We start from the raw sequence: 23,719 nt of genomic DNA on the forward strand, positions 1-23,719 counted from the left end.
TACCAGATGAAGGAAAAAGATAAAACCCAAGAAAAACAACTAAATGAAGTGGAGATAGGCAACCTTCCAGAACAAGAATTCAGAATAATGATAGTGAAGATGATCCAGGACCAAGGAAAAAGAATGGAGGCAAAGATCGAGAAGATGCAAGAAATGTTTAACAAAGACCTAGATGAATTAAAGAACAAACAAACAGAGATGAACAATACAATAACTGAAATGAAAAATACACTAGAAGGAATCAATAACAGAATAACTGAGGCAGAAGAACGGATAAGTGACCTGGAAGACAGAATGGTGGAATTCACTGCCACAGAACAGAATAAAGAAAAAAGAATGAAAAGAAATGAAGACAGCCTAAGAGACCTCTGGGACAACATTAAACGCAACAACATTCGCATTATAGGGGTCCCAGAAGAAGAGAGAGAGAAAGGACCCGAGAAAATATTTGAAGAGATTAGAGTCGAAAATTTCCCTAACATGAGAAAGGAAATAGCCACCCAAGTCCAGGAAGGGCAGAGAGTCCCATACAGGATAAACCCAAGGAGAAACACGCTGAGACACATAGTAATCAAATTGACAAAAATTAAAGACAAAGAAAAATTACTGAAAGCAACAAGGGAAAAAAGACAAATAACATACAACGGAACTCCCACAAGGTTAACAGCTGATTTCTCAGTAGAAACTCTACAAGCCAGAAGGGAATGGCATGATATACTTAAAGTGATGAAAGGGAAGAACCTACAACCAAGATTACTCTACCCGGCAAGGATCTCATTCAGATTTGACGGAGAAATCAAAAGTTTTACAGACAAGCAAAAGCTAAGAGAATTCAGCACCACCAAACCAGCTCTACAACAAATGCTGAAGGAACTTCTCTAAGTGGGAAACACAAGAGAAGAAAAAGACCTACAAAAACAAATCAGTAACAATTAAGAAAACGGTAATAGGAACATATATATCGGTAATTACCTTAAATGTGAATGGATTAAATGCTCCAACCAAAAGACACAGGCTCGCTGAATGGATACAAAAACAAGACCCATACATATGCTGTCTTCAAGAGACCCACTTGAGACCTAGGGACCCATACAGACTGAAAGTGAGGGGATGGAAAAAGATATTCCATGCAAGTGGAAATCAAAAGAAAGCTGGAGTAGCAATACTCATATCAGATAAAATAGACTTTAAAATAAAGAATGTAACAAGAGACAAGGAAGGACACTACATAATGATCAAGGGATCAATCCAAGAAGAAGATATAACAATTATAGATATATATGCACCCAACACAGGAGCACCTCTATACATAAGGCAACTGCTAACAGCTATAAAAGAGGAAATTGACAGTAACACAAGAATAGTGGGGGACTTTAACACCTCACTTACACCAACGGACAGATCATCCAAACAGAAAATTAATAAGGAAACACAGGTTTAAATGACATAACAGACCAGATAGATTTAATTGATATTTATAGGACATTCCATCCAAAAACAGCAGATTACACTTTCTTCTCAAGTGCACATGGAACATTCTCCAGGATAGATCACATCCTGGGTCACAGATCAAGCAGGGGACGTGGGCTGGATCCCTGGTCAGGGAACTAAGTTCCCACAAGCCGTGGGGCAACTAAGCCTGCACACCACAACTACCAAGCCTGAGCACCACAACTAGAGAGCCCGCACACCACAACTACTGAGCCCGCGTGCTCTGGAGCCTGTGCACCACAACTACAGAGAAGCCCGTGCGCTGCAACGAAGAGCCCGCGTGCCACAAGACGTGACGCAGCCAAAAATAAATAAATAAATAATTGGAGACAGTACTTTTTGCCCATAAGATTGGGAGATACAAAGAAGACTGGTGTCAAATGTTAAGGGCATAGAGGAAAAAATATCTTTATACTATTGGTGAAATTATAAATTGGTATAATTTTCTGGATGGAAGCTTGGCATTATCTACTTAAATTTCAACATGTATCCTTTCTCCAAGGAATTCTATTCTATTATTCACCACAGAAATAAGTGCACACATGTGTTTTGGGGCATGTGTACAATTTTGATTACATTAACCCTACTTGTAAGAGCAAAAAATTAGAAACAATTTGAACAATTATCAACAAGGCAATTGTTCCAGTATGGCATATCCGTTCTATGGAATACTACAACAGGTAAATGAAATGCAGTGGACCTACATGTACTAGGATGAAAAACTCGGCAAGATATAACATAGAGCGAAGAAAGCAAGTTATAGTACAATGTGATGCCACTATTTAAAAAGTCTAATAGATGCTAAAACTGTGAAAGGTTGATGGAAAACTACATATTTGCATGTTGCCAAAGTATCTCCCACATATCTGTTAGTGACAAAAAGAAAATACCTCTGCAACAAAGGAATTAGGTAGTTACTACCTTAACCCAGTGATCAAAACTAGCATCACTTACAGCGAGATTACATTGCTGCCTCCTGGTAGGATGCAATATGAAAGAAACAACATCACCTACTAAAGTATTTTTGCCCAAAGTATTTTACCTGATTTAAATCTAACTTCTAGTTTACAGGAAATACAGAAACAAATTAAACAATGATTAAAAGAAACAATCAGACCCAATTTGGAATGTGGGACCTCATTATAGAAAATGGCTTGCTCTCTGAAAATTCAATGTCAGTGGGGAAAAGGTCAAGGGGAAGGCAGGAATGTTTTAGGCTAAGGAGATTTAAGGTACAAAATAAAGTGTAAGATGTAGTCCTTAATTAAATATAGCTATAAAAGACACCTGGGACTATTGGGGGAAATCTGAATCCAGACTGCGTATTAATAACATCAGGGAATTACAGTTATTTTTCTCAGATATGATAAATATATTGTAGTCATGTAGAAAAAGTCCTCATTTTTTTTGAAGATGTAGGCATACATATTTAGGAGTGAAGCGTGTCAACATTTGTAACTTACTTTAAAACAGTTCAGCAAGTCTATAAAGCAAACATAGCAAAATGCTGGCAATCATTAAATCTGGATACAAGGATAAGGATGTTGTTTGGTATTTCTTCCTACTTTTCTGAATACTGCTATGTTTCTGTATGTATTATACATGTATGTAAACAGGAAAACTAGGTTCACAGTGATCATAGCTGGTTAGCTTCAGGGAGAGGACTGAAATTGGGCAAATGGGTGTAGAAGGCAGGTCCAACAAGTCTAGGAAAATATAACAAAACACACAGCTGGTGCACCAACCTTGACATATTCAACTGCTCTTGGAGAAAAATCACAGGCATAGGCAAAGATATTCGGATCTTCTAAAAGCGGGAATAAACAGTTCCCAACCCCACAGCCAGCTTCAAGCATAGTCAATTTTTGATCTTCAAACTGAGGAAAGAGAACCCAAAGTTACAGTACACTACATCTGCATAATGAAGAAAAAACTAAAAGGTCCAGAACACGAGACAAGGTCTCTGTCCCCATGGAGTAGACAATTAAGTGAACTGATAACCCAAAGCCACTGATACCTCGTCCAACACTGGGCAGTTTGGTGTGGAGAAAACACAGCATAATGGTTAACAGAATAGGCTCTGAGGTTAAACCGCGTGCACTCAAATCTGGACTGCTCCCCTTGCCCCGTGTTCTATCACTGGACAAATCACTTAAACAGCTTTGTGCCTCAATTTCATCAGCAAGTGGGGATAATTTTAACACCAAACTTCACCATGTTATCATAAGGCTTAAGTTACAGAACACACGTAAAGTTCTAGAAAACGGGCATGATAAAGTGTTCATCATTATTATTATGAACCTGTCATGGAAATCATTCAGCATGAATTTAATATTTACAACTTTCAGATTAGCTTTAAAGAAACAGAAAATGCCCCTCCTTTTTTTTAACTTACAAAAAAAGCATATATTTATCTACTTTTCCTTCTCTTGCCATAATACAGAAGCATGATGCTGATGGCCTGATATGTCGGTGTGAAGTGGCTGAAAGCCCCACCAGTCACTGATTTCAAAATTCTGTGACTGGCCTTTGTTAGACAACAGGACTACAGTTACAGCGTCTTTTCTCCTCTGTATTATACAGCTCAGCAACTGCTAAAACTACTTGAGACAAACAGTGTATATCTAAGGTACAAAAATTTATGAAGCCTCTGAGAGGTTTCATAAATTATCTCACACTCCCCCTGGGAATGCAATAAAGCACCCCTCTTCTACACATTTTAAATGAAGAACAGCTCAAATAACGTGTAATATTAGTTTACCTCTCTACATGATCTGAGCTCCTCAAACTCTCTGGTGGTCCAGTGTCTATCTTTGAAGAAATTAGTGCTATTTCTTTTGTAAAAAAGGTCCCAGTTCTTCTGAGCCTCTTTTTCCAGTTTTTGCTGTTTAAAATCAGACACTAAAGCTTGGTCTCTTTTCAGTTTCTCCTCTTCTTCAGAGCTGAGAATCCTTGCCTGAAGCCCTTTCCTTTGCAAAGCAGCCATCTCCTAAGCTGACGGTCATATATTTAACACTGCTGGAGATTCTCCATTCCTGAACAACCTGAGGAATTCAAGCGGATACTGCAGACACAGGCAGGGTTTTCTCAGATGTGGTCTCTCAGGTTGGGTCCAAGCCTCAGGCAGCATCGGGAGTTTCGCAGGAAAAAGAATGAGACTCCGGTTGGGGGGGTTCTAGAACAGTTTTTTAAAGATGCTGAGTTAGTGGTCCTACAACAGTTCTTTCACCTAACAGTTCAACTCAGCAAACATTTACTAGGTGCTGACCTTACACAAATCCCTGCCCCGCTATGGAAGAGGTCACAAAGACCAAGACACAGCCCCTGCCTTCAAAGGGCTGACATTCAGCGGCCAGGGCTCTCACGCACAGAACTGTAATTCAAACCAGAGTAAGTTAACTAATACAAAAAATCGCTCTGGTTTAGAAAAAGGTCACTGCCGAGAACTGACTGAGAAATCTTGGGTTCATCAATGTTCGGTGTCCGTGAAAGGGGTGTCTTACAAACAACCACAACGGCTGCACGAACTGGAAGCGGGTGGTCAATTCACAGACAGAAGGAGGGTCACCGTTTCCAAGGACCGGAGACTCAGTGTTTTTCGGGGAAAATGGAGCTAAGCCCGCGTGGCCTGAGTCTCTGAGTCTTACGAACCAGAGGGGGCGTCACTTCCCGGGGACTGAGGCCCTCGCGCCGCCGTCGGCACGCGAAGGGGAGGAAGAGACTCAGAGACGCGTGGCGTGGGGTCCCCAGGACACTCGGGATAACCCGGGTCGCCCGGCCGCCAGGGCCTGAGAGGACGGCGTGAACCTAGTCCGTCGCGCGCTGGGGCCCCGTCATAAGTACCTAGGTTCACCTGGAGGGTGGGGCCGGGCGCGCTGAGCCCTCAGCCAGGCCAGCCTCGGAAGCAAAATTTGGGAGCCACAGCGGCAAGATCCTTCGACTGGACAAACCCCCCAGAAATACCTCGAATCGGGTTTCTCAGGCAGAGTCCTTCTGCCCTGGCACCGCCCCGCCACTTCCGCTCCGGGCCCAGAAGTCCCTCCTCGGCGCCGGAAGTTCCGGGGCCCAGCTTCCTCAGAGTCGTGCACCTTCCGGACGCGGAGGCCGGGACTTGCTTCCGGCCGCGGGTGGTTTCCGGCTCGGATCCGCGCGCGACCCGGAACGCTGTCCCGGGAGCGCGGCTCCCCCGGACGCCGGTACCGGCAGCTCGGGCCGCGGGCGCGCCAGGAGGGCACCCGTGCGGGCGCGAGGCCCGGGGGTGCCATGAACGGGACGGCCAACCCGCTGCTGGACCGCGAGGAGCACTGCCTGCGGCTCGGGGAGAGCTTCGAGAAGCGGCCACGGGCCTCCTTCCACACCATCCGCTGTGAGTCCGCGCCCCCACGGCTGCCCCTGGCCGCCCTCAGCCCCTCCGGTGTCCAGGGAGCCCTGCCAGCGTCAGCTCCCTTCCTCTCAGCCCGGATCCGCCGGAACCTCGGGTTTTTCCCAGCTCACTCCCAAACCAGAACTTTACTCCCTTCCCACTATTCCTCTGCCTCGTGATACCAAACTCTTCTTCCGAAGACCATTGGCCCCTTTTCCTGCCGCGTCCAGCCCTCCCGCGCGCTGAGGCTCCCCCTCTTATTTCTGAAAGGCTGCGACACCACATCAGGCTCCAGCTCTTCTCTGTAGCCCCCTTCCCGCCATGACCCCGCTGGGGGTCTCCACGCTTCCAGGAAACTCTTGTCGTTTCCTCGGGATCCGCGTCCACGCCCTCCTATTCCATTCTCTTCTTCCTTGTTTTCCTCACTTTTCTTTCCTCGTCCGTTTTGGTTCTGGCCTCCCTGACGCAGTGTTTCATCCCCTCTGCAGCCCCAGAATCCGCATCTTCTCTGCGCCTCATCAGGGCTCCCTCCTCCATGTCTCTATGCTAGCTTTTCGTGTGATTTTGATGTCTTTTGAGGTCACCTGGACTACCCCAACTTTTCCTCGGGACCAAGTCCCTTGTGGGTGAAGAATAAAATTAGGATTTGAGAACCAGGAATAAGTTAGCGCTTGATCTGTGTTTGGAAGCAGGAGCGAGCAGGCCTAAGGAATGTGGAGATAGTCATTATGCTGGACCTTCTTTTTCTCCATGATTACAGACTCTATTGAGAGAGGGCCTTTCCACTCTGTGTCCTGGGTGAAGAATTGGCTGACTGAGCATCCCGCTGTGATTCACAGGCTCCTGGTTTCCCTTCCTGGTAGCCCCAATGCTGGTTAAGACATGTTTTTGTCAGAGGAGCTCCTCCTACACGTGACTCAACACCTTGGAAGAGGGTGTGTTAGATAATGCAGTTCTATCTTCCTGTGGTCACTTGCCAGGCCATTACTCTGCTTCCTACTGACAGCAGGTCAGCCCTTTCAGAGGGAGGGTATTGGGAATATGATAAGAGCGTCATTTCCTGAGCAGTTTACTGAATTGATGTTTTAGCAGAGTGAAGGGCAAGGTGGAATGTAAATAAGACACTTCACAGAAGCACCTGGCCTGCCGTTTGAGGCAGGTTTGTGTTAAAAGGGAGTAAGGTGTCTGTTCATGCTGTGCTTTAACTGCAATTCAGAAACATGGGCAGGATTAACCTTTGGAGATACAGTTCAACCTTCTGCTCCAAACATCTACAGGAGTAATCCTTGTTAAAGCTATGGAGCTGGGGTGTGGCAGATCCTATCTTTGCCAGTTCCTATCAAAATGAAATCAGCTTATATGGTGCTATGGCCTTTCATATTTCATATTGGGTTTTACAGTAACAGGATTTTAAAAACATGCTCTGTTCCTTTTGATCCTTATAATAACCCTAGTAAAACACCTCATTGTGGATAATAAGACATTAACTTTTCATCTGTCACTTGGCGGAAGGGGATATATTTGCTTAATAAAATGTTGTGTAAATTCTAGCCTTTTTTCTTCAAAATAATCCACTGGGAATGAGAAGAAAAGTATGTGGAGGTATAGATGAAACAAGATTGTCCCAGAGCTGGTAATTATTGAAGCTGGGTGATAGTACACACGGCTCATGGTATTATTCTGTCTGCTGTTGTGTATGAGAAGCTGTCCACAATGAAATAGCTTTTTGAAAAATTCTAAATGGTGTGTATTTTCCATTTATTTGAGTTATAAAAAATTTCATTTCTTACATGGGAATGCCCTGCAAACCCTTAGCATAAGTAACCTGGTGGATAAATGCTTTTTACCTTTCCCTTTAGATGACTTTAAGCCGGCATCTATAGACACTTCCTGTGAAGGAGAGCTTCAGGTCGGCAAAGGAGATGAAGTCACAATTACGCTGCCGCATATCCCTGTAGGTTTTATCCCATTGTTGTTTTTTTTTAATGTGGAATCACAGTGAATCCTCATATTCTATGTTATTGCAATTTGATTTCCCTCCTATTTAAATATTTCTAGATTTCTAAAGTGCCAGTATAAGGGAAAAAGGAATTTTGGGGGTGGGGTGGGGTAGAATTCATGCTTCCCAGGTACTTGAGTAAAAATAATTCTTTGTCATTTTCCCCAAGCTCCCTTTTCCCCCATTTGTCCCAGAGTAGACAAGGTTTCTGTGTGGACACCTGGCCCCTCCCTTAGACACACGTAGCTTCCCCCCAGCAGCTACAGAGAGAAAGGCCCAGGTGCCCTGCGGATGTAAAGCAGCAGCTTAGGAGTGCAGAGGGCAGGAGCAGGGTCGACACGGGTCATGAGTCTGGCAAGGGGTGATGTGCAGGCTGGTGGTTTCAGGCAGAAACCAGAGGTGCAGAGCCTTCAGCCCATTTAGGGCTGAGGAACCGGTTAAAAGCTGAATGGAGAAGCTTTGCCCGAGGCGGCGCTCTGATCACAAAGCCCAAAGGATCAGACAAAATACTCTTAATGACCATGGGTCAGTGCATGTCCCAGCCCTGTCCTGGAACATCAGTTCTCGGTAACCAGTGATAGAATGAAAAGGCTCTGGACAGGGAGACCTGGGAAGCTTTGTGCTGGGGAAAACTTATTGTCTGCTAGTTCAGACTGCTATCTCATTACTTGTTGCCTTTGGCAAGTTACATCATCTCCCTTTGGACCTTAGTTTCCCAAATGTAAAATGAAGAGGTTAGATCAGTGGTCCCTAAGGTCTCTTCTAACTCTTAATTTTTACTGTATGAATAAGGAGTCAAGCAGCCAAGCAATTTCTGATTCCATACAGAGGATTAAATGCTATATTTGACAAATATTAATGACCACCTACTGGGTGCTGGCTCACTACTAGGTACTGAGAATACAGTCTTGAAAAAAACAAGCACGTTTCTTGCCCTTAGGGAGTTTAAATAAATATAAGAAAGCGTAGCACTTATTTTGGAAAATCTGGGAAGGCTTCCCTGAGGAAGTGACCTTTGAGCAGATTTGAAGGTTGAATAATTAAAAGGGAAGGAGAGGGTGAGATGTTGCAGGCAGAAGCCCTGTTAAATCCCTGCAAGAAAGAGCTTGGGTCTGAGAGAAGGCCAGCTCCTTCTGCTCTGGAGCCTGCAGAGCCTGCGGTGAGTGGAGCCGGGCACGGTGGAAGGGCCAGGTGGCTCGTTTAAAGATTTTTCTTCTTTGGCCTTAGAGTGATGGGTGATTCAGGGGCTTAAGCGGGTGAGTGGCATGATATACTTACTGTGAACCAGCCAGAATAACGAGCTGCCATTGGAGAATGCTCTGTGGTTACTTGGCATGGGGGGAAGCCTGGACTCTCCTATTACAAGGAAGTGCGGAGGTCACTCACTAGCTTTACTGCTCATAGTGAGAGCTCTTCTCAGTGTCAGACACGTAATGCGTAATTTATGTTTCTCAGTTCACATTTTACCATTATTTGTAACATTTCCCAAATCCCTGGAAAAATGTACAGTAATTTAAAAATTTTATATTTATTTCTTGATTACTTAGAGCCAGTTGCACAGTCACAGATTCTTGCTGTATTGTTATTTCCTCCTTATTTTTGCTTGGGAAGCCAGCAGGAGTTAAAATACAAATCGGTTCATTCTGTTCCTTTTTGAGTAGCTCTGATAAAAGATGCGATGAGGGCTTCCCTGGTGGCGCAGTGGTTGGGAATCTGCCTGCTAATGCAGGGGACACGGGTTCGAGCCCTGGTCTGGGAAGATCCCACATGCCACGGAGCAGCTGGGCCCGTGAGCCACAACTACTGAGCCTGCGCATCTGGAGCCTGTGCCCCGCAACGGGAGGGGCCGCGATAGTGAAAGGCCCGCGCACCGCGATGAAGAGCGGTCCCCGCACCGCGATGAAGAGTGGCCCCCACTTGCCGCAACTAGAGAAAGCCCTCGCACGAACCGAAGACCCAGCACAGCCAAAAATAAATAAATAAATAAAAATAAAAGTAGCTATAAAATTTAAAAAAAAAAAAAAAAAAAAAAGATGCGATGAGGTAAAGCCACCTGTAAATTCAGTTTTGATATTCATAACTGGTGTGTTTGGTTTGATTGTCTGAATTGTTCTTTTGTGGCGTGTAGGGATCCACACCACCGATGACTGTGTTCAAGGGGAACAAGCGACCTTACCAGAAGGACTGTGTGCTTATTATCAACCACGACACTGGAGAATATGTGCTGGAAAAGCTCAGCAGCAGCATCCAGGTCAAGAAAACAAGGTATGTGAAGAAGCAGGTACAGATCAGTGTGCCGTTTCTATGGATGTACATTATCTATTCAGTTATTTTATAAGGATGTGAGAACCTGGGTGCTTCGTGTCCTGTTGGCAGTCTCAGCAGCTCCACCTCTCTCTTCTCAGACAAGTCAATAAAATATCTTTTCCTCAAAGGCAATAAAGAGGGATAATGCTTTTAAGACCTGAAACATAGAAAACATTGGGGAAAGGAGTGTACTGTATGATTAAATCAATTTTATTAATTTCGTGATTGTTGATATAGTACCACCAAGGGGTAAGGTTTAAATTTACAGACTTAAAATTATGAAAGAGTAATTGAATAATATATATTCTTTATTAGAGTGAAAACGTTAAATTTTTACAAGGTACATTTGAGGTCATTATTACACCAAAGTAAAGCTTTGTCTATTTTTTTTGAATAATGAGCTCTCTTTAATTTTTAATTCAACAGACATTACACGTGTCATGTGAAGCCAATTAGATTTTACTTTAAAGTCAAATTTCATTCTATAAATAGAAGTAACCCAGTGGTTCTATCTTTATATTGTAATACAGTAATTATTGTAATAGAGTAATTAAATTTTAAAGAGAGTATTTGATGTTTTTCTGTTTATGCTTCCTCAAGCCATTTTTCTTTACTCATTCCACAAAAAGTAAAAGTACCTACCATTTATTGAGGGTACTTTGTTTATTTATTATCACATACCAGGCACTGTGCTAGATGTTTTACGTGTATTATCTAATCTTTACAAATAACTTTTGAAAAGGTGGTGGTGTTACCCTTTCACACACACACACACAGACATACACACACACACACACACACACACACACACGACGAGACTGAGGATCAGTGAGATTGTGACTCACAGTGTGTTTGTGTTGATTACCTCCACCAACCAGGTGCTGCTCTTAGGCCTCTGAGAGCTGATGGTTGTGGGAGTTTGACTTACTACTCAGTGTCATCTGGGAACTAGCAGTATTTTATCACTTAGGTGTTTCTTATAAGTGCAGAATTTCAGGACATACTAAGTCAGAATCTGCACTTTAACGAGATCCCCAGGTGATCTGTGTGGACACCAAAGTTTGAAAAATGCTGAGCTAGTCCATTTACAAAAGAAATTGTTAACGGGTAGCATTTCCTCGGTCTGGGGTGGAGTGCTCTGCCTGCCTGCCTGCCAGCAAGAGCTGGCCTGTGACAAAATGAGCAAGCAGTAAATAGATAATGGAAAGAATTGCTAGCAGGCCAGTATTTCAAGAGCTAGTTTAATAAATCACGTGTAATTGTAACTTTATACTGCGCACAAGGTGAATAGTTAACAATTTTCCGTTATTAAAATGGGTTCTCGTAATCACACTGTATCCCACCTCTGTGTCTTACCTGCTGCTTGATATAAAATGTGAGCTCCATGAGGGCAGCGAGTCTGTTTTATTCATCTCTGTGTCTCCGGTGCACGGTGCAGAACTGGAATGCAGTAGAATGAGTAGTTTGTGTGATAAAATTAACAAATATCGGTATTTTGAAGCTGTCTGTAAAGAGCCTGGGGTTCTGCAGAGACTTCCAGGTGCTTGGTAAGCGAGGCAAATCTGAGAACCACTGTTCTTGCCCCTCCAGTTTAAAGTCCATATCTCATTTCAGAGCTGAGGGGAGCAGCAGAATCCAGGCCCGAATGGAACAGCAGCCTGCGCGTCCCCCACAGCCATCACAGCCACCACCGCCTCCGCCACCTGTGCCATTCAGAGCTCCAACAAAGCCTCCGGTTGGACCCAAAACCTCTCCCTTGAAGGATAACCCCTCACCTGAACCTCAGCTGGATGATATCAAAAGAGGTAGAGAGCATCTTCTGGAGCCATGGTAGCAACTTGGAGGAGGGTATTGATGTTTTTGTGGGGATCACAAGGCCACGTACGCGGCGGCGTGGGCATTCTCCGCCATCGTAACCGTTTCCGCAGGGCCCGCCCTTCCACAGGTGACGGCGGGGCGGGGCGGGGAGGCGAGGTTTCACTTGGCTCGTTTGACAAGAGAGAGTCTGGAAGAGTGACCTGAGTTGTGGCTGTCTTTGCAGCTTTCTGCTTAGAGGCCTGAGGTTTAAACCAGCCTGCCTGCCATCTAAAGGTCCATACGGCACACCTTTTAAGGCTTTGAAAGAAGAGAATTACAAGGTACTGGGGGTAAAAACCAAGTGTGCCAATGTTAGTATAGTGTCTGGGTTAAATTCCACGATCACTACTTTGTATTAACAAAGGTACGTAAATATGATAGCTCCTGGGACACTGGGGACACTGGCCTAGAAGGACTTAGAGGTCTGGTCAGGCTCTCCAAGGTAAAACCAAGACAGAGGAACTCACCTTGGCTCTCTCCCCCACACAGTGGATGGTTTTAGTTGTCCAGACACTTAGGAAGTTATGAAAGTAAGTGTTATATTTCATATTTGTGAAGTTTTGTGAAACAAAATTAAATCCATAACAGTAGTAAACAGGAAAAGATAAAAAGTTGCCCTTGGGAAGTTTGCCTTTTCCACCTTGTGGAAATAACTGTCTTTTCACAAACGAGATCACTCTCTGCGTGGTACACAGTTCTTAAGCCTCTGGATTTTTTTTTTTTTTCTCATGAATATTGGAATGCTGTCTGTGGAAGTTCTCACTTTAGATGAACAGGAATTGGACCATGAGTGGTTGTTGCCAGTTATGCTTAAAGGAACCATAGTCATTTAAGGCCTCGTGGTAGGTTTGGACAGGAAAATCTGGCATCTTCCTTGATGTAGCCTATGGGGAATCGTTAATGTACTCACTCACATTAAAATGGTCAGGTAGAACATGTGTTTCCTTCCCTGCTTTACATTTATTAAAATTGCGGTACCTGAAGGCATGGCTGTAAGTCAAATGTGTAAAAGCACAGAGGAGGGATGTCATCCCACCATCTTTCTTCAGCCACCACGGCTCCTCCTGCGGGCCTTGTTTACCTGTGGAACGTGAAAGCTGGAAAGGCCCCCAGAGGCTGTCTGCTGTGGCCCTTCCTTTTTCCAGAGCATCTTGGGATATTCATTGCCTTCCACCTGGGTCTCCCTGATGGTTAGAGGTGGATCCAGAGCAAGCGCTCAGACCTTCCAGTTCCTGGTCAGGTATTGCTCAGCCCATGAGCAGAACATTGCTCTTCTCTTATTTGGTGTTTAATCCCATAATTCATAATTCTTTTTTTTTTTAAAGTAGGTAAAGGCAAAATAGACAATTCATTTCTCAGAAGAATCATTATCCTGGAGCAGTCTGCTTTTTGGTTATTTTGGGTGAATTAAATGTTTCCATTGTCTCTCTGGAGACATGTTCGATGTTTTTGTTTGTTGGTTTTGGTTTGGGTCATTTTGTTTGTTTTTAAGGACTCAGGAAGCAGGAGTTCCTTTTCAGTTATTCCTCGTTGCTCTTGGTTTTGCCAGCTTAGTGTTTACAGAGGCTTGACGCGCTGACCCCCGTCCCGTCATTTATTGCAGAGCTGAGGGCCGAGGTGGACATCATTGAACAGATGAGCAGCAGCAGTGGAAGCAGCTCCTCAGACTCCGAGAGCTCGTCAGGAAGCGATGACGACAGCTCCAGCAGTGGAGGCGAGGACAGCGGCCCCGTGTCCCCTCCGCAGCCGTCACACCAGCAGCCCTACAACAGCAGGCCGGCCGTCGCCAACGGAACCGGCCGGCCGCAAGGCAGCAACCAGCTCATGAGCACCCTCAGTAAGTGTGCGCTCCCGCTTCTGGGCCGCGGCGGGGGCTTGGGGGTGGGCAGAGGGAATGTCAGGCCAGAGCTGGAGCTTCTGTTTATCTTACACCAGAGTCTATAAACCTGAAGGTACTTAAGGCATAAGAAAGGGTCCTTACAAAGACAATTTGAAGCAGAAAGAAGTTACCAAACAGTTAAAAAAAAAAAAAAAAAAAAAAGCACAAATCTAGAAATCTGTTCCATCTCTTTTCTTTTCCTTATTGGCACAAATTCGGTTTTGTGAATTCTGGAGAGTGCTGAAACGTGAGCCACAGGGCTCTGTACTTTTGCATATACCAGGCTTTAGGGGTGCCGCCTGCCCCCACCCAGTCCCCCACCTCCAGGTTTTGTACAGTCCTGAGAGCCCAGTGCCGTGAGAGTGCGGTATCCCACAGCCCACAGAGTTGGGAACCTGTGCCCTTAGAAGGTGTTTGGCGACCAGCTAGCCTTCGCAGGAGGGAAGGAAGGGACATTATAGCGTCTGGTGGCTTTCAGTGCAGTTGGTGGTAAAGCAAAGCAGGGGAGAACAAAAACAAATGTCTTTGTCTTGGAGGTCGGGAGAGTGCAGGTTCTCCGCGCCCTCCTCTCTCCCGACTCCCTGGAGTTGGATGTTCTCTTCCGGTCTGACTTCCTGTGAGGAGGCTGGAAGGTCAGGGGGCAGTGGCGGGGAAGCTAGCCTAGGTAACCCTGCTTCTGTGGGCCGGGCAGAGGTCACTCTCAGCTCCACACTGTAGACGTCAGGTAAACCCCTGATGTGAGGGCCGGCCCCAGCCTTGTAGGACGGTGAAGAGCATCCCTGGCCTCTACCCACTTAGGTGGCGGAGCACCTCCTGCTTTCCCCCAGTGTGTCAACCCAGAATGTCTCCCGGCATTGCCAGATGCCCCTGTGGCGTCGGAATCAGTGCCAGTGGAGAACCACTGTGCTGGGCCTCGCTCTACTAACTGAGTGAGGTCAGCCCTGTTGTGACATCAATTAAGGCTGTTATCTGCTATCCTGTTAACACAGGCCCAGCTTCTGGATATCAGGGTATACTTGATGCTCTTCTCAGTTGGCTTGGGACAGTAAGTTTCACACTGTGAGTTTGGGATTCACAGTGGAGAACGACCAGACAGCTACTGTGGCTATATATAACTCAGCTCTTCATTTTGCCCAGTCAGTGCTAAACTCTTCCTTAGAAGAAAAGAGCCAAAAATGGCTCAGTGCATCTTACCTACCTACCCGCGCCGTAAACTTCTGTTAGCTCTTCATGGCTCCACGTCCTCCTGGCCCGCGGCTCTTCCATGGCAAGACCTTAATCTTTGCATACTTCATATGCAGTAAAGTACTGGAGTTATTTAAACCAGGATCGTCAACTGGAACCAATTTATAAACCCTAAAATCACAGTAAATAGCGCAAATTTGGTAAACCCTAATGTGAAAACATACAGAGTAATGATAATATTGTTTTTCTGAATGGTAATGTGTATTATATCTTCTCCCCCCCAAAAAACAAATGGATCAGTTTGAACCTGGGTCAAATTGATTGTATAAGAAATTTCAGAACTGGGTTTTCAGCTCCATTACACTGACCTGTTTACGTGCATGTCACCTTCTTTGTAAGTGATGGCGCTTAGCTCTGCTGATTGGAGGTTGTCAGCTGGTGTTGATCCCATCACCTTCCCCACGTCTAGAACAGCAGATGTCACCTTTTTTGGTCTCAGACCTCTTTATGTCATAAAACTTATTGAGGACCCCAGAGAACTTTTGTGTGTGTAGCTTATATCTATCAATATTTACCATATTAGAAATTAAAACTGAGAAATACTTAAAATAGTAATTCGTCTAAAAGAACAACAGTAAACCATCACCTGTTAACAAAAATAACATTTTTATGAAACATAAATTTTCAAAATCAAAAAATATTTAATATGAAGGGTAACTTACATTGCTTTAAAATTTTGCAAATCTCTTTAACATCTAGCTTAGTACAAAGCTGGATTCTTACATCTGCTTCTGCATTCAATCTGTTGCCATAAGTTGTTTAGGTTGAAGTATATGAAGAAAATGTGGCATCACATAAATATGTAGTTAGAAAAGAGAGGCCCTCAGGTCGAATCCTTCTGAAAGGGTCTCAGGGACCCCATGGTTCTCAGAACAAACTTTGAGGAGAGGTGGCCTAGAGATTAGTAATCCAGAAATACAGAAGTTCACTTTTCTTCTTTTCCAAGTGGTATCTATCATCTGGGGTCCTGTTATTCTTATCATATTAGATGGGAAAACTTACATTCTTCACTCCTAAAACCTAAATGTCACACACTGGACAAAACTTTGAGGCTTTACAGAGCTCTTTAGTTCAGATTTGTGGTGTAAGGTAACGTGAAGATTCTGGCCAGAGGGGTCAGGGGGGTACTGGATTAGTATATGACTGGTATGCACAGTATAAATAGTATTCAGCTTCCTTAACAGGAAGCCCAACTTGGTATTATTTTCACTTTTATAAAGCAACTTAATATGAACAATTCTACTAGACAGTGAGTCAGTTATTTATAAATATTTTTTGTTATTTATTGACACATGTGAAAGCTGTCTGGCCTATCCCTCCCCTGTTTTATCCCAGAGAGCAGTATTGCTGTGCTTTGCAGATACCAAAAATAGCAATTCTTTTAAAACGTGGACTGCACCAGTTCTGTCACTGAGCCAAATGAGTTTTCCTCCCTAATTAAATGGAACTGGCCTGGTTTTACTGTAGTGTGAGAGCCCAAGCAGTCAACCAAAGAACCGTGGGGAAGTCATTTTTAAATTGTGTACTTTGGGTTTGATTTTGTTTTCTCTTTATAGGAAATGACTTGCAGTTGAGTGAGTCTGGCAGTGACAGTGATGACTAGAGCCGGATCTTTCGAAATCAACATTTTGTGCACAGATCTGCCGCGAGACTGGGCTGCTTTAGCGTGGAGTCCACGCCGAGAGGAAAATGTGGGGATCAGTGACTAGGAGGAGTTGGAGGCTCTGGAGGGCTCAGATGTGCATATCTTTAACATAGTGGTGATGGGTGATTTTCTTGTGTAATTTTTGAACAATGTCACGTTTCAAAGTTTTAAGTAGATCTATAGCAGAACTAACAGAATTATATCTCTTATTTGGTTAACACTGTTAACGAAAAACAGACAAACGTGCCCTGGTTTAGGTTACTCAAAGGCCGTTTCTTCACCTAGCCAGTGATCCAGTTGTAAACCTCAGCAGCCACCAGCTTGGCCAAATGGTCTGCACCAGTGAAGTGAAACACAGTCTTTGAGGGGTGGGCAGAGAGGGAAACCTCAAACTGCAGCATAGACGCATGTTTAAACCACTTTCAATTATTGACACAAAGTGGTGAGCAAGTTCTGTCTGACCCAGCCTGACAAGCCTGTGTAGAAACGGACTTCAGGATGGAGTCCGAGAGTGTCAGCTGGGGGGACCTCGGAGCTCTGCTGGCTCAGCCCTTCGTCTGTGCAGTGCTGGTTTAGGGCCATTGTCTTGCCCCCAGTCCGGGCTTTTCCCACCGCTCCCGCCCCTGAATCTCACTTACTAGAACCAGAGATTCTTACACATGGGACTTAACAGTTGTGCATTGGAGCTTTTATTGGATTCCAAAAGAAAGAAGTGTTGGCTACTTCTAGCTCCAGTTTAGATCCAAACAGTCCCTAAGTACATGAGGCTTGGGGAGCAGATTTAACCAGCAGCCACTGTGCTGATGCATGTGACTCGATTAAATTGAGGCTTTTAGTTGCATGTGGATCCATAATGAGTGTGTTTCTTTCAGTAGGTTTCAGTGGGGGACTAGGAGTGGAAGAGAGGTGAGGTGAAGAAGCCTCTTTGAGCAAATGAGCTGGCAGCCGGTTTCCAGACCAGAATCTGGATAGGAGTCGTGCAGTGTGAAACGAGCACATGTTTTGATAAGGTTTTTCTCTTCATGCTTTTGTACCACTGTTTGTGCCTGACTCCCAAACTGATTTGTATTTTTTATATGCAACTAGAAGAAAGTCACAAGGTTGCCTTCTGCAGCAGGCAGTTTCCAGATGAATCTGTTGTTGCAGGAAACTGGTGACTAGTAAATGTTCCGTATGCAGCAAATGTGTGATAAGTCGTCCCATAATTAGTATGGAGTAGCCCATTTCTGTAATTTGAATGACTGTGTCCTGAGAAATTTCTGTCTGCTTTGGTTCAGTGGTATCAAGAACATTAAGAGTGATTTTTCTTCCTCGAGGTGGCCTCTCCCTCCCCAGCTAGTGGAGGGAAGCAGTCTGGACCTAGAAGGAAATTAGATGATCCGTGGTGGGGGCTTAGAGTTGAGCCTTGCAGAGTCACCTGTTTGACCCACACAGTGACCCCAGTGAGCTGGAGAAGGAGGGCCGGCAGCACGCTCACGCCACTCTGCCAGGCGCCACTCAGGGGTCCACGGCAGTGCCCTGTGCTGGGTTCTCAGCCCGTTATGAGACTTCAGTGGATTTCACGGCAGGTAGGAACTTACTTATAATGAATTGATCCTTGCATTTTAATTCCTTGGTAATGACAGCTCAGGGAAGCCGAAGGCCATGGTTGGGAGACTTGAATTGTTACTGGATGTGAGAATTGTTTCACTGCTCTTAACTTGCTCAAGCTGGGGCAGGTTCCAGGAACTTGAACTATAAATAATCTATTTAAGCCTCTCTCTTTCTTTTTTTTTTCCTCCTAGAGTCTTGATATATGTAGACAGAACTGCAGTTTGGGGCCTGTCGGGTCAAGATGTTTGTTTCTATAGGAAGTGCTTGCAGGTGGCAGTGGGCTTGGTGAATTAGGCTCTCTGAGCTCAGACCCTCTCCCCGTCATCCATCCTGCCCGGCCCTGCACGGTTGTTAACATCTGCTAGCACAGCTCCCGTTTTGTTCTCTGCACAAAAGCGTTTGGCGGTTCCCTCCCCAAGCCCTCCAGCTTTACCCAGCAGAGTAAGGAATCTTTTCTTTTTGGAAATGAAGAATCTGGCCTCGTAAACTACTTCTCACGAGTGCCCTCCTGCCAGCCAAACTGGACTTGTTCTTCCTGCCTCCGTGCCTTGTCACTCTCCCCTCCCCCAGCCCCACTCAGGGGTCTCTGTGGGTGCCCCCTTCATGGACTCCTCCTCTGTTGGTTTCACCAGCTGGAGTACTGTGTGCACACACGGACCTTCCTCTTGCTCGAGCTCTGGTTGGTGTGAACTCCTTCAAAGCAGGCACCGTCGTGGTCATCCCTGTTCCCTAGAGGGTGCACAGGAACAGACCTGTAGATGCTCACAGCCTGGTGGGAAGGGGGCAGAGAACCAGCCAGTGGAGCACAGAGGGCAGACGTAGAGGAAACATTCCAGGTGTCTGGAGACAGCTGGAAGCTATCCACTCTGATTTTCGTGGTTTTGAAGTCTCTAACTGAGTTGTTAAAATTGCCTTTTCTTTGTTCTGTGTCACGTCTGCCGCGCTGTGGTTCATACGGCAAGGTGTGAAGACTTCAGTCCGAAGCACCTGAGGAGCCGTGGCAAGCAAGCCACAGTAAAGGCGTGATTTGGGGAAACTTAACAAGCTAGAGGTTTCTCATGATGCCACTCATTTCTGTAGCAGAATCATATTTTTCTATGTGTGGTATTAATGTGTATGTGCTTCAGGGGTGGGAAAACTTGAAAATTCCAAAATCCTTATTAGTTCCCTATTTGAGAGGCTGGTTAAGTAGGGTGTGTGTGCGATGGTGTGTGTGCGTGTGATGTATTTATTGCATTATTTTGAGAGAATAGCCGTCTGTTATGTGGCTGTACATTAGGTACAGCCAAATTGAATATTTCCATTTGACGAGGAAGGTAGGATTCATGAAACTCAGGCCTTAACCAGTAGGTTGGATGACAAGACCAATTGAAGCGTTACGAAATGTCTTTTTGTTGCTCCTGTTATTTTTGTCTTGGGTTCATTGTCTCATTCTTTAATGATTATTAAAATCTTGTGCCTAAAAGTTTATTTTGCTTAATTATGAAGTAGACATGCACGTTTATATTTATGTAAAGTATTTGCTGTAAAGTGTTTTTGGTTTATTCTCTTAAAAGATCACTATATTTAAATAAAAAATGAAAGTCAGCAATACACTTCATATCTCGGTGGGTTTTATTTTCTTGCTAGAAATCAATCTAGGAATCAGTGAAAAATGAAGGGTTCTTTTAAGAATACTTTGTGCTTAAGCCTAATTATCTAAATTGATTCCCTTTTAATTTGGTGTTTATGATCGTTAGGATGTACACTTCAGTTTTAAAAGGTGTGAAGTTCAAAACTAAAGGGTGGCTTTAGCAAGCCACATGGCATCTGAGGCCATTTTACTGGGTCTGGAAAGGCAGGCTTTTAGCTTTGGGTCTGGGAACCACGCAGGGGTTAAACTGAATCCCTAGACACGTATCCTAGTCATTTTAGCTCGCTAGAGTCCTTCCGCCTGGAATGCCACGCTGCACAGAAGGACACGTGTACACCTCTGACCCCCAGTCGACGCTCACAGTCTGGAATTGGTCCTGCCTCCTGCTTGCCCTCCACACCTTGGATGCAGCGATGCCCACACCTATCTTGTGGTCCTGGCGCCCTGATAGCTGTAAATCCCTAGGTGGGAAGTGACTGTGTTCCTTTTAAACTCTCTGTGGCGTCTTTGACCTATTGGGTGCTCAGTAGATTTGGATTGAAGACAATTACGCGTTCAGAGAACTAGGCCAGGAATCCTCTGCTGCTTATCCTACACCCGGCTCCCATGTCTTCCGGTGGAAATGGGAGACTTGAGCCAGGACTCTCAGTGGGGAAGCGGTGGTGCATGTCCATCACCTAAGGGACTATTGATCCTCAGGTAACTATTGCCACCACAAGAGTGTGTAACAAACCATCCCAAAGCTCGAAGCTTAACATAATAAGCGTTTATTCCGCAATTTAGGCTGGACGTGGCTGGACAGTTCTGGTCTTGACTGGGCTCCTTTCTGTGCCTGGGATTTGACAGGTTTAGCTGGTTTAGGATGGCCTCAGCCCTCACAGATAGGGCAGCTCAGGTCGACTCCATGTCTCTCATCCTCAGCAGCCTGGCCTGGGCATGTTGTCACAACAGAGGCAGAGGAGCTAGATGAGAGGAGACTGCCCCTGTCACAATTGCTGACATCTCATTGGCCAAAGCGAGTCACAGGGCCAAGTTCAGAATCGAGGGGCGGGTGGGCAGATACACTCCAGCAGTCGATGTGAGGAGTGGCAAAGTTCATTGGATCCCGGGAGGTGTGGGAATTGGAGCAGTTACTGCAATCAGTCTGCTGCCTCCATGGACCCGATGTCTCTCCACCTTGGTTGAGAACCCTGGGCTGCATGATCACTAAGGACCCTCAGGGCTCTGGCTTTTCTCCTGGCCAGAGGGATAAAAGTCCGGAAGAGGTAAGAAAGACAGCTTTGTGTTCGTGGTTCCTGCAGAGGGCGCCAAGCCCAAGCCAGTGGCTCCTCTAGGTGGGCACTTCACTCTGTTCACTGCGTGTAGTTTGCTAACCTACCCTTTCCAACCCAAAGCACCACTCTGGTTACCTATTGCTAAACGACAAACTGCCCCAAAACTTAGTGGCTTGAAACAACCACCATTTGATCTGATGGAATCTTTTGGTTAAGAATTAGGACAGAGCTTGGCTGGGCAATTCTGCTTCTTGTGGCTTCACCTGAGGTTGGCAGATGGGCAGGCGTGGCGAGTCCAAGCTGGCTGCCATCACATGTCTGGCGCATGGTGGGTGGCTGGAAGCAGGCTCGTTTGGGGCCATACGTGGCCTCTGTAGCAAGGCCATCTCAGGGAGGCCATCTTACGCGCTGGCTGCCTCCACCTAGGACAGGTGTCCTGAAAAGCTGCGTGGCCTTTTATGACCTAGCCCAGAAGGCACACGGCATCACCACCGCAGTGTTCTATTGGTCAGAAGCTCACCTAGATTCAAGAGGAAGGGACACAGACCTCCCCCCGGCTTTAATGACAAGTATAAAAAAGCCACCCACCCGAAGTCCCCAGCTGTCTTCCCTGTGTTTTTTGCCTAGTCTTCTGCCGTTGTTCTCAGGTGAGACATCTCCCCAGAGCAGGCTCTTAGGTCCCTGGTCTAGCAGCATCAGCATCCCCTGGGGCCTTGTTAGAAACCCAGATTTTCAGACCCCACCCCAGACCTGCTGAGTCACAATGACGAGCCCTTCGGGTCATTCTGATGAACCCTAAAGCTTGAGAACCACTGCTCCAGGGCACAACACCCTTGGTGAGCCTCAAGTGATGACCCATGACCACGATGACTGCCTTGAACTTCCCATCTAGGTGGGTGTTGGATGAGGGTGACTTGGGGTGGGGCACCCACGGAGTGTGGTTCTGTGTATGGGTTGGAATATCAAAGACAAAATTCATCGTTGCCTTTGAAGAAGTTACTGGGGGCAGAAGTTCACTGTGACGTGGGCCCCTTTACCTTCCTGTGAAGGGAGTGGGGCAGGGGGAAGAGAGGACAGGGGAAATAGCTGCTTCCTTTCTTTGGTGAGGTTTCTCGGAGACTCGTCTAAAAGTCCGCTGCCTGGGGCTGAAAGGAGCTCAAGTGAGCCACCAGAGAGAAAGCCCCTCTGATACAGGCAGTGTGAGTCCTCTTCCTCTGTTTCTTGGGCGGGCGGGTTGGATGAGGTGGGATGGGGAATCCTTAACTCATCACTCTTGTGTGGTTTGCACCCCTCCCAGAATGGTTAAGAATGAATATGCGGGTGGGGGACCAGCCCACACCCTGGAGCCTCTGTGCCCATGGTGGTTACTGGGCTGCTCTAGTGTAGTAATCTCCTGGGTGCATCGCCAGGGCCCTCGAGCTGTGTGTGAGCCCATTGCTACCACACAAATGGAAGATCTGCGTTTCGTTGAAAATTTAAATTGGTTCACTCCACTGCAGGGGAGGGCTGGGGCAGACAACCCAAGTAAAGCAGTCACTGGGGTGTAAGCTGGTCCATTGATTATAATGAGGTTTGGAGAGTCTTAAGCAATCTGACCCATATGTGCCCTCCACACCCCTACCTATTAGGGTGATGGATGGACCCATGTGTCTGCCCCAAGACGCTCAGAAACTTTGTCCTACTGTCTTCCCAGGCACTGGTTCCTATATCTTAGTTACCAAGATCCCTTCAGAGACGTTACTTTGCTTACAAGTTTGTCACATTTGCCCCATTCCTGCTCCCCAATATCCGGTCCAGCAGCCACCCCTTCCCCACACAGCCTATATGCTGCTGGCGAATCACCAGGGGGTGGGCTAAGGGTAATCTTAAAACCTCTGCCACCCTGGGTTCAGGAACCCAGCTGTGATCTGATCAGCAGGCAGCGTTCTGACAACAGGAACTGGTTCAAGAATGGGCATGTGACCCAAAACAGGCCAACAAGGCTCAAGGCAAGATTTGCTGGGGACTCCTGGGGGGGAAAAATCTTCTTGAGAGCCACTGGAATAGATGTTCTCTCTTCCTGTGGACGTTACAAGGTCCAGATGTAAGCCTGAAACTGTAGTAGTCGGCTTGTGACTACCCTAAGGACTGAATTAACAGGAGAGATGCAAATAGCTGAGAGGTTAAATCAAGCCGAGAAATGGAGAGGAAGCCTTGATTGAACCTTGCCTGATCGCCACTCCACTCCTGGAACTTATGAGTTATATGAGCCAATAAGTTCTACCCTATGGTTTATATCATATTTAAGTTGGATTTTCTGCTACTTGCCAACAAAAGCATCTGGACTGACACTGCCTCCTTTGGTGACAATATCTGAAGGCCCTGTCATATTCTCAGCCATGCCATGTGACAGCTTGAGAGTAGCCAAAGGAATCCATCACCCCTCCAAGGACA

At 45.8% G+C, this 23,719-nt stretch overlaps 2 protein-coding genes across 4 annotated transcripts in view; one reads left to right on the forward strand and one right to left on the reverse strand.

Annotated features, from left to right (window-relative positions):
• METTL6 (methyltransferase 6, tRNA N3-cytidine) overlaps positions 1-5,531 on the reverse strand; it is an 18,719-nt gene extending 13,188 nt beyond the window's left edge. For 2 of the 3 annotated variants that reach the window (XM_059920366.1, XM_059920369.1), the window contains exons 1-3: positions 5,335-5,508; positions 4,253-4,666; positions 3,237-3,368 (exon numbers count right to left, since the gene is read on the reverse strand). In XM_059920366.1, the coding sequence (XP_059776349.1) occupies positions 3,237-3,368; positions 4,253-4,477 (357 nt within the window). In that variant the 5' untranslated portion in view covers positions 4,478-4,666; positions 5,335-5,508. Of the gene's footprint in view, positions 1-3,236; positions 3,369-4,252; positions 4,667-5,334 lie in introns of all 3 variants that reach the window. The other variant, XM_059920368.1, reaches the window with a different exon arrangement.
• EAF1 (ELL associated factor 1) lies at positions 4,783-19,974 on the forward strand. The gene is given in 8 exon segments (XM_059921827.1): positions 4,783-4,791; positions 5,339-5,495; positions 5,498-5,857; positions 7,714-7,808; positions 9,982-10,118; positions 11,775-11,965; positions 13,621-13,854; positions 16,698-19,974. Coding segments are annotated over 8 exon segments (1,230 nt in total). The 3' UTR covers positions 16,745-19,974.
• The last annotated feature ends 3,745 nt before the right edge of the window (positions 19,975-23,719 follow it).

The sequence above is a fragment of the Balaenoptera ricei genome, chromosome 4 (assembly GCF_028023285.1).
Source record: "Balaenoptera ricei isolate mBalRic1 chromosome 4, mBalRic1.hap2, whole genome shotgun sequence".
Classification (NCBI taxonomy): Eukaryota; Metazoa; Chordata; class Mammalia; order Artiodactyla; family Balaenopteridae; genus Balaenoptera; species Balaenoptera ricei.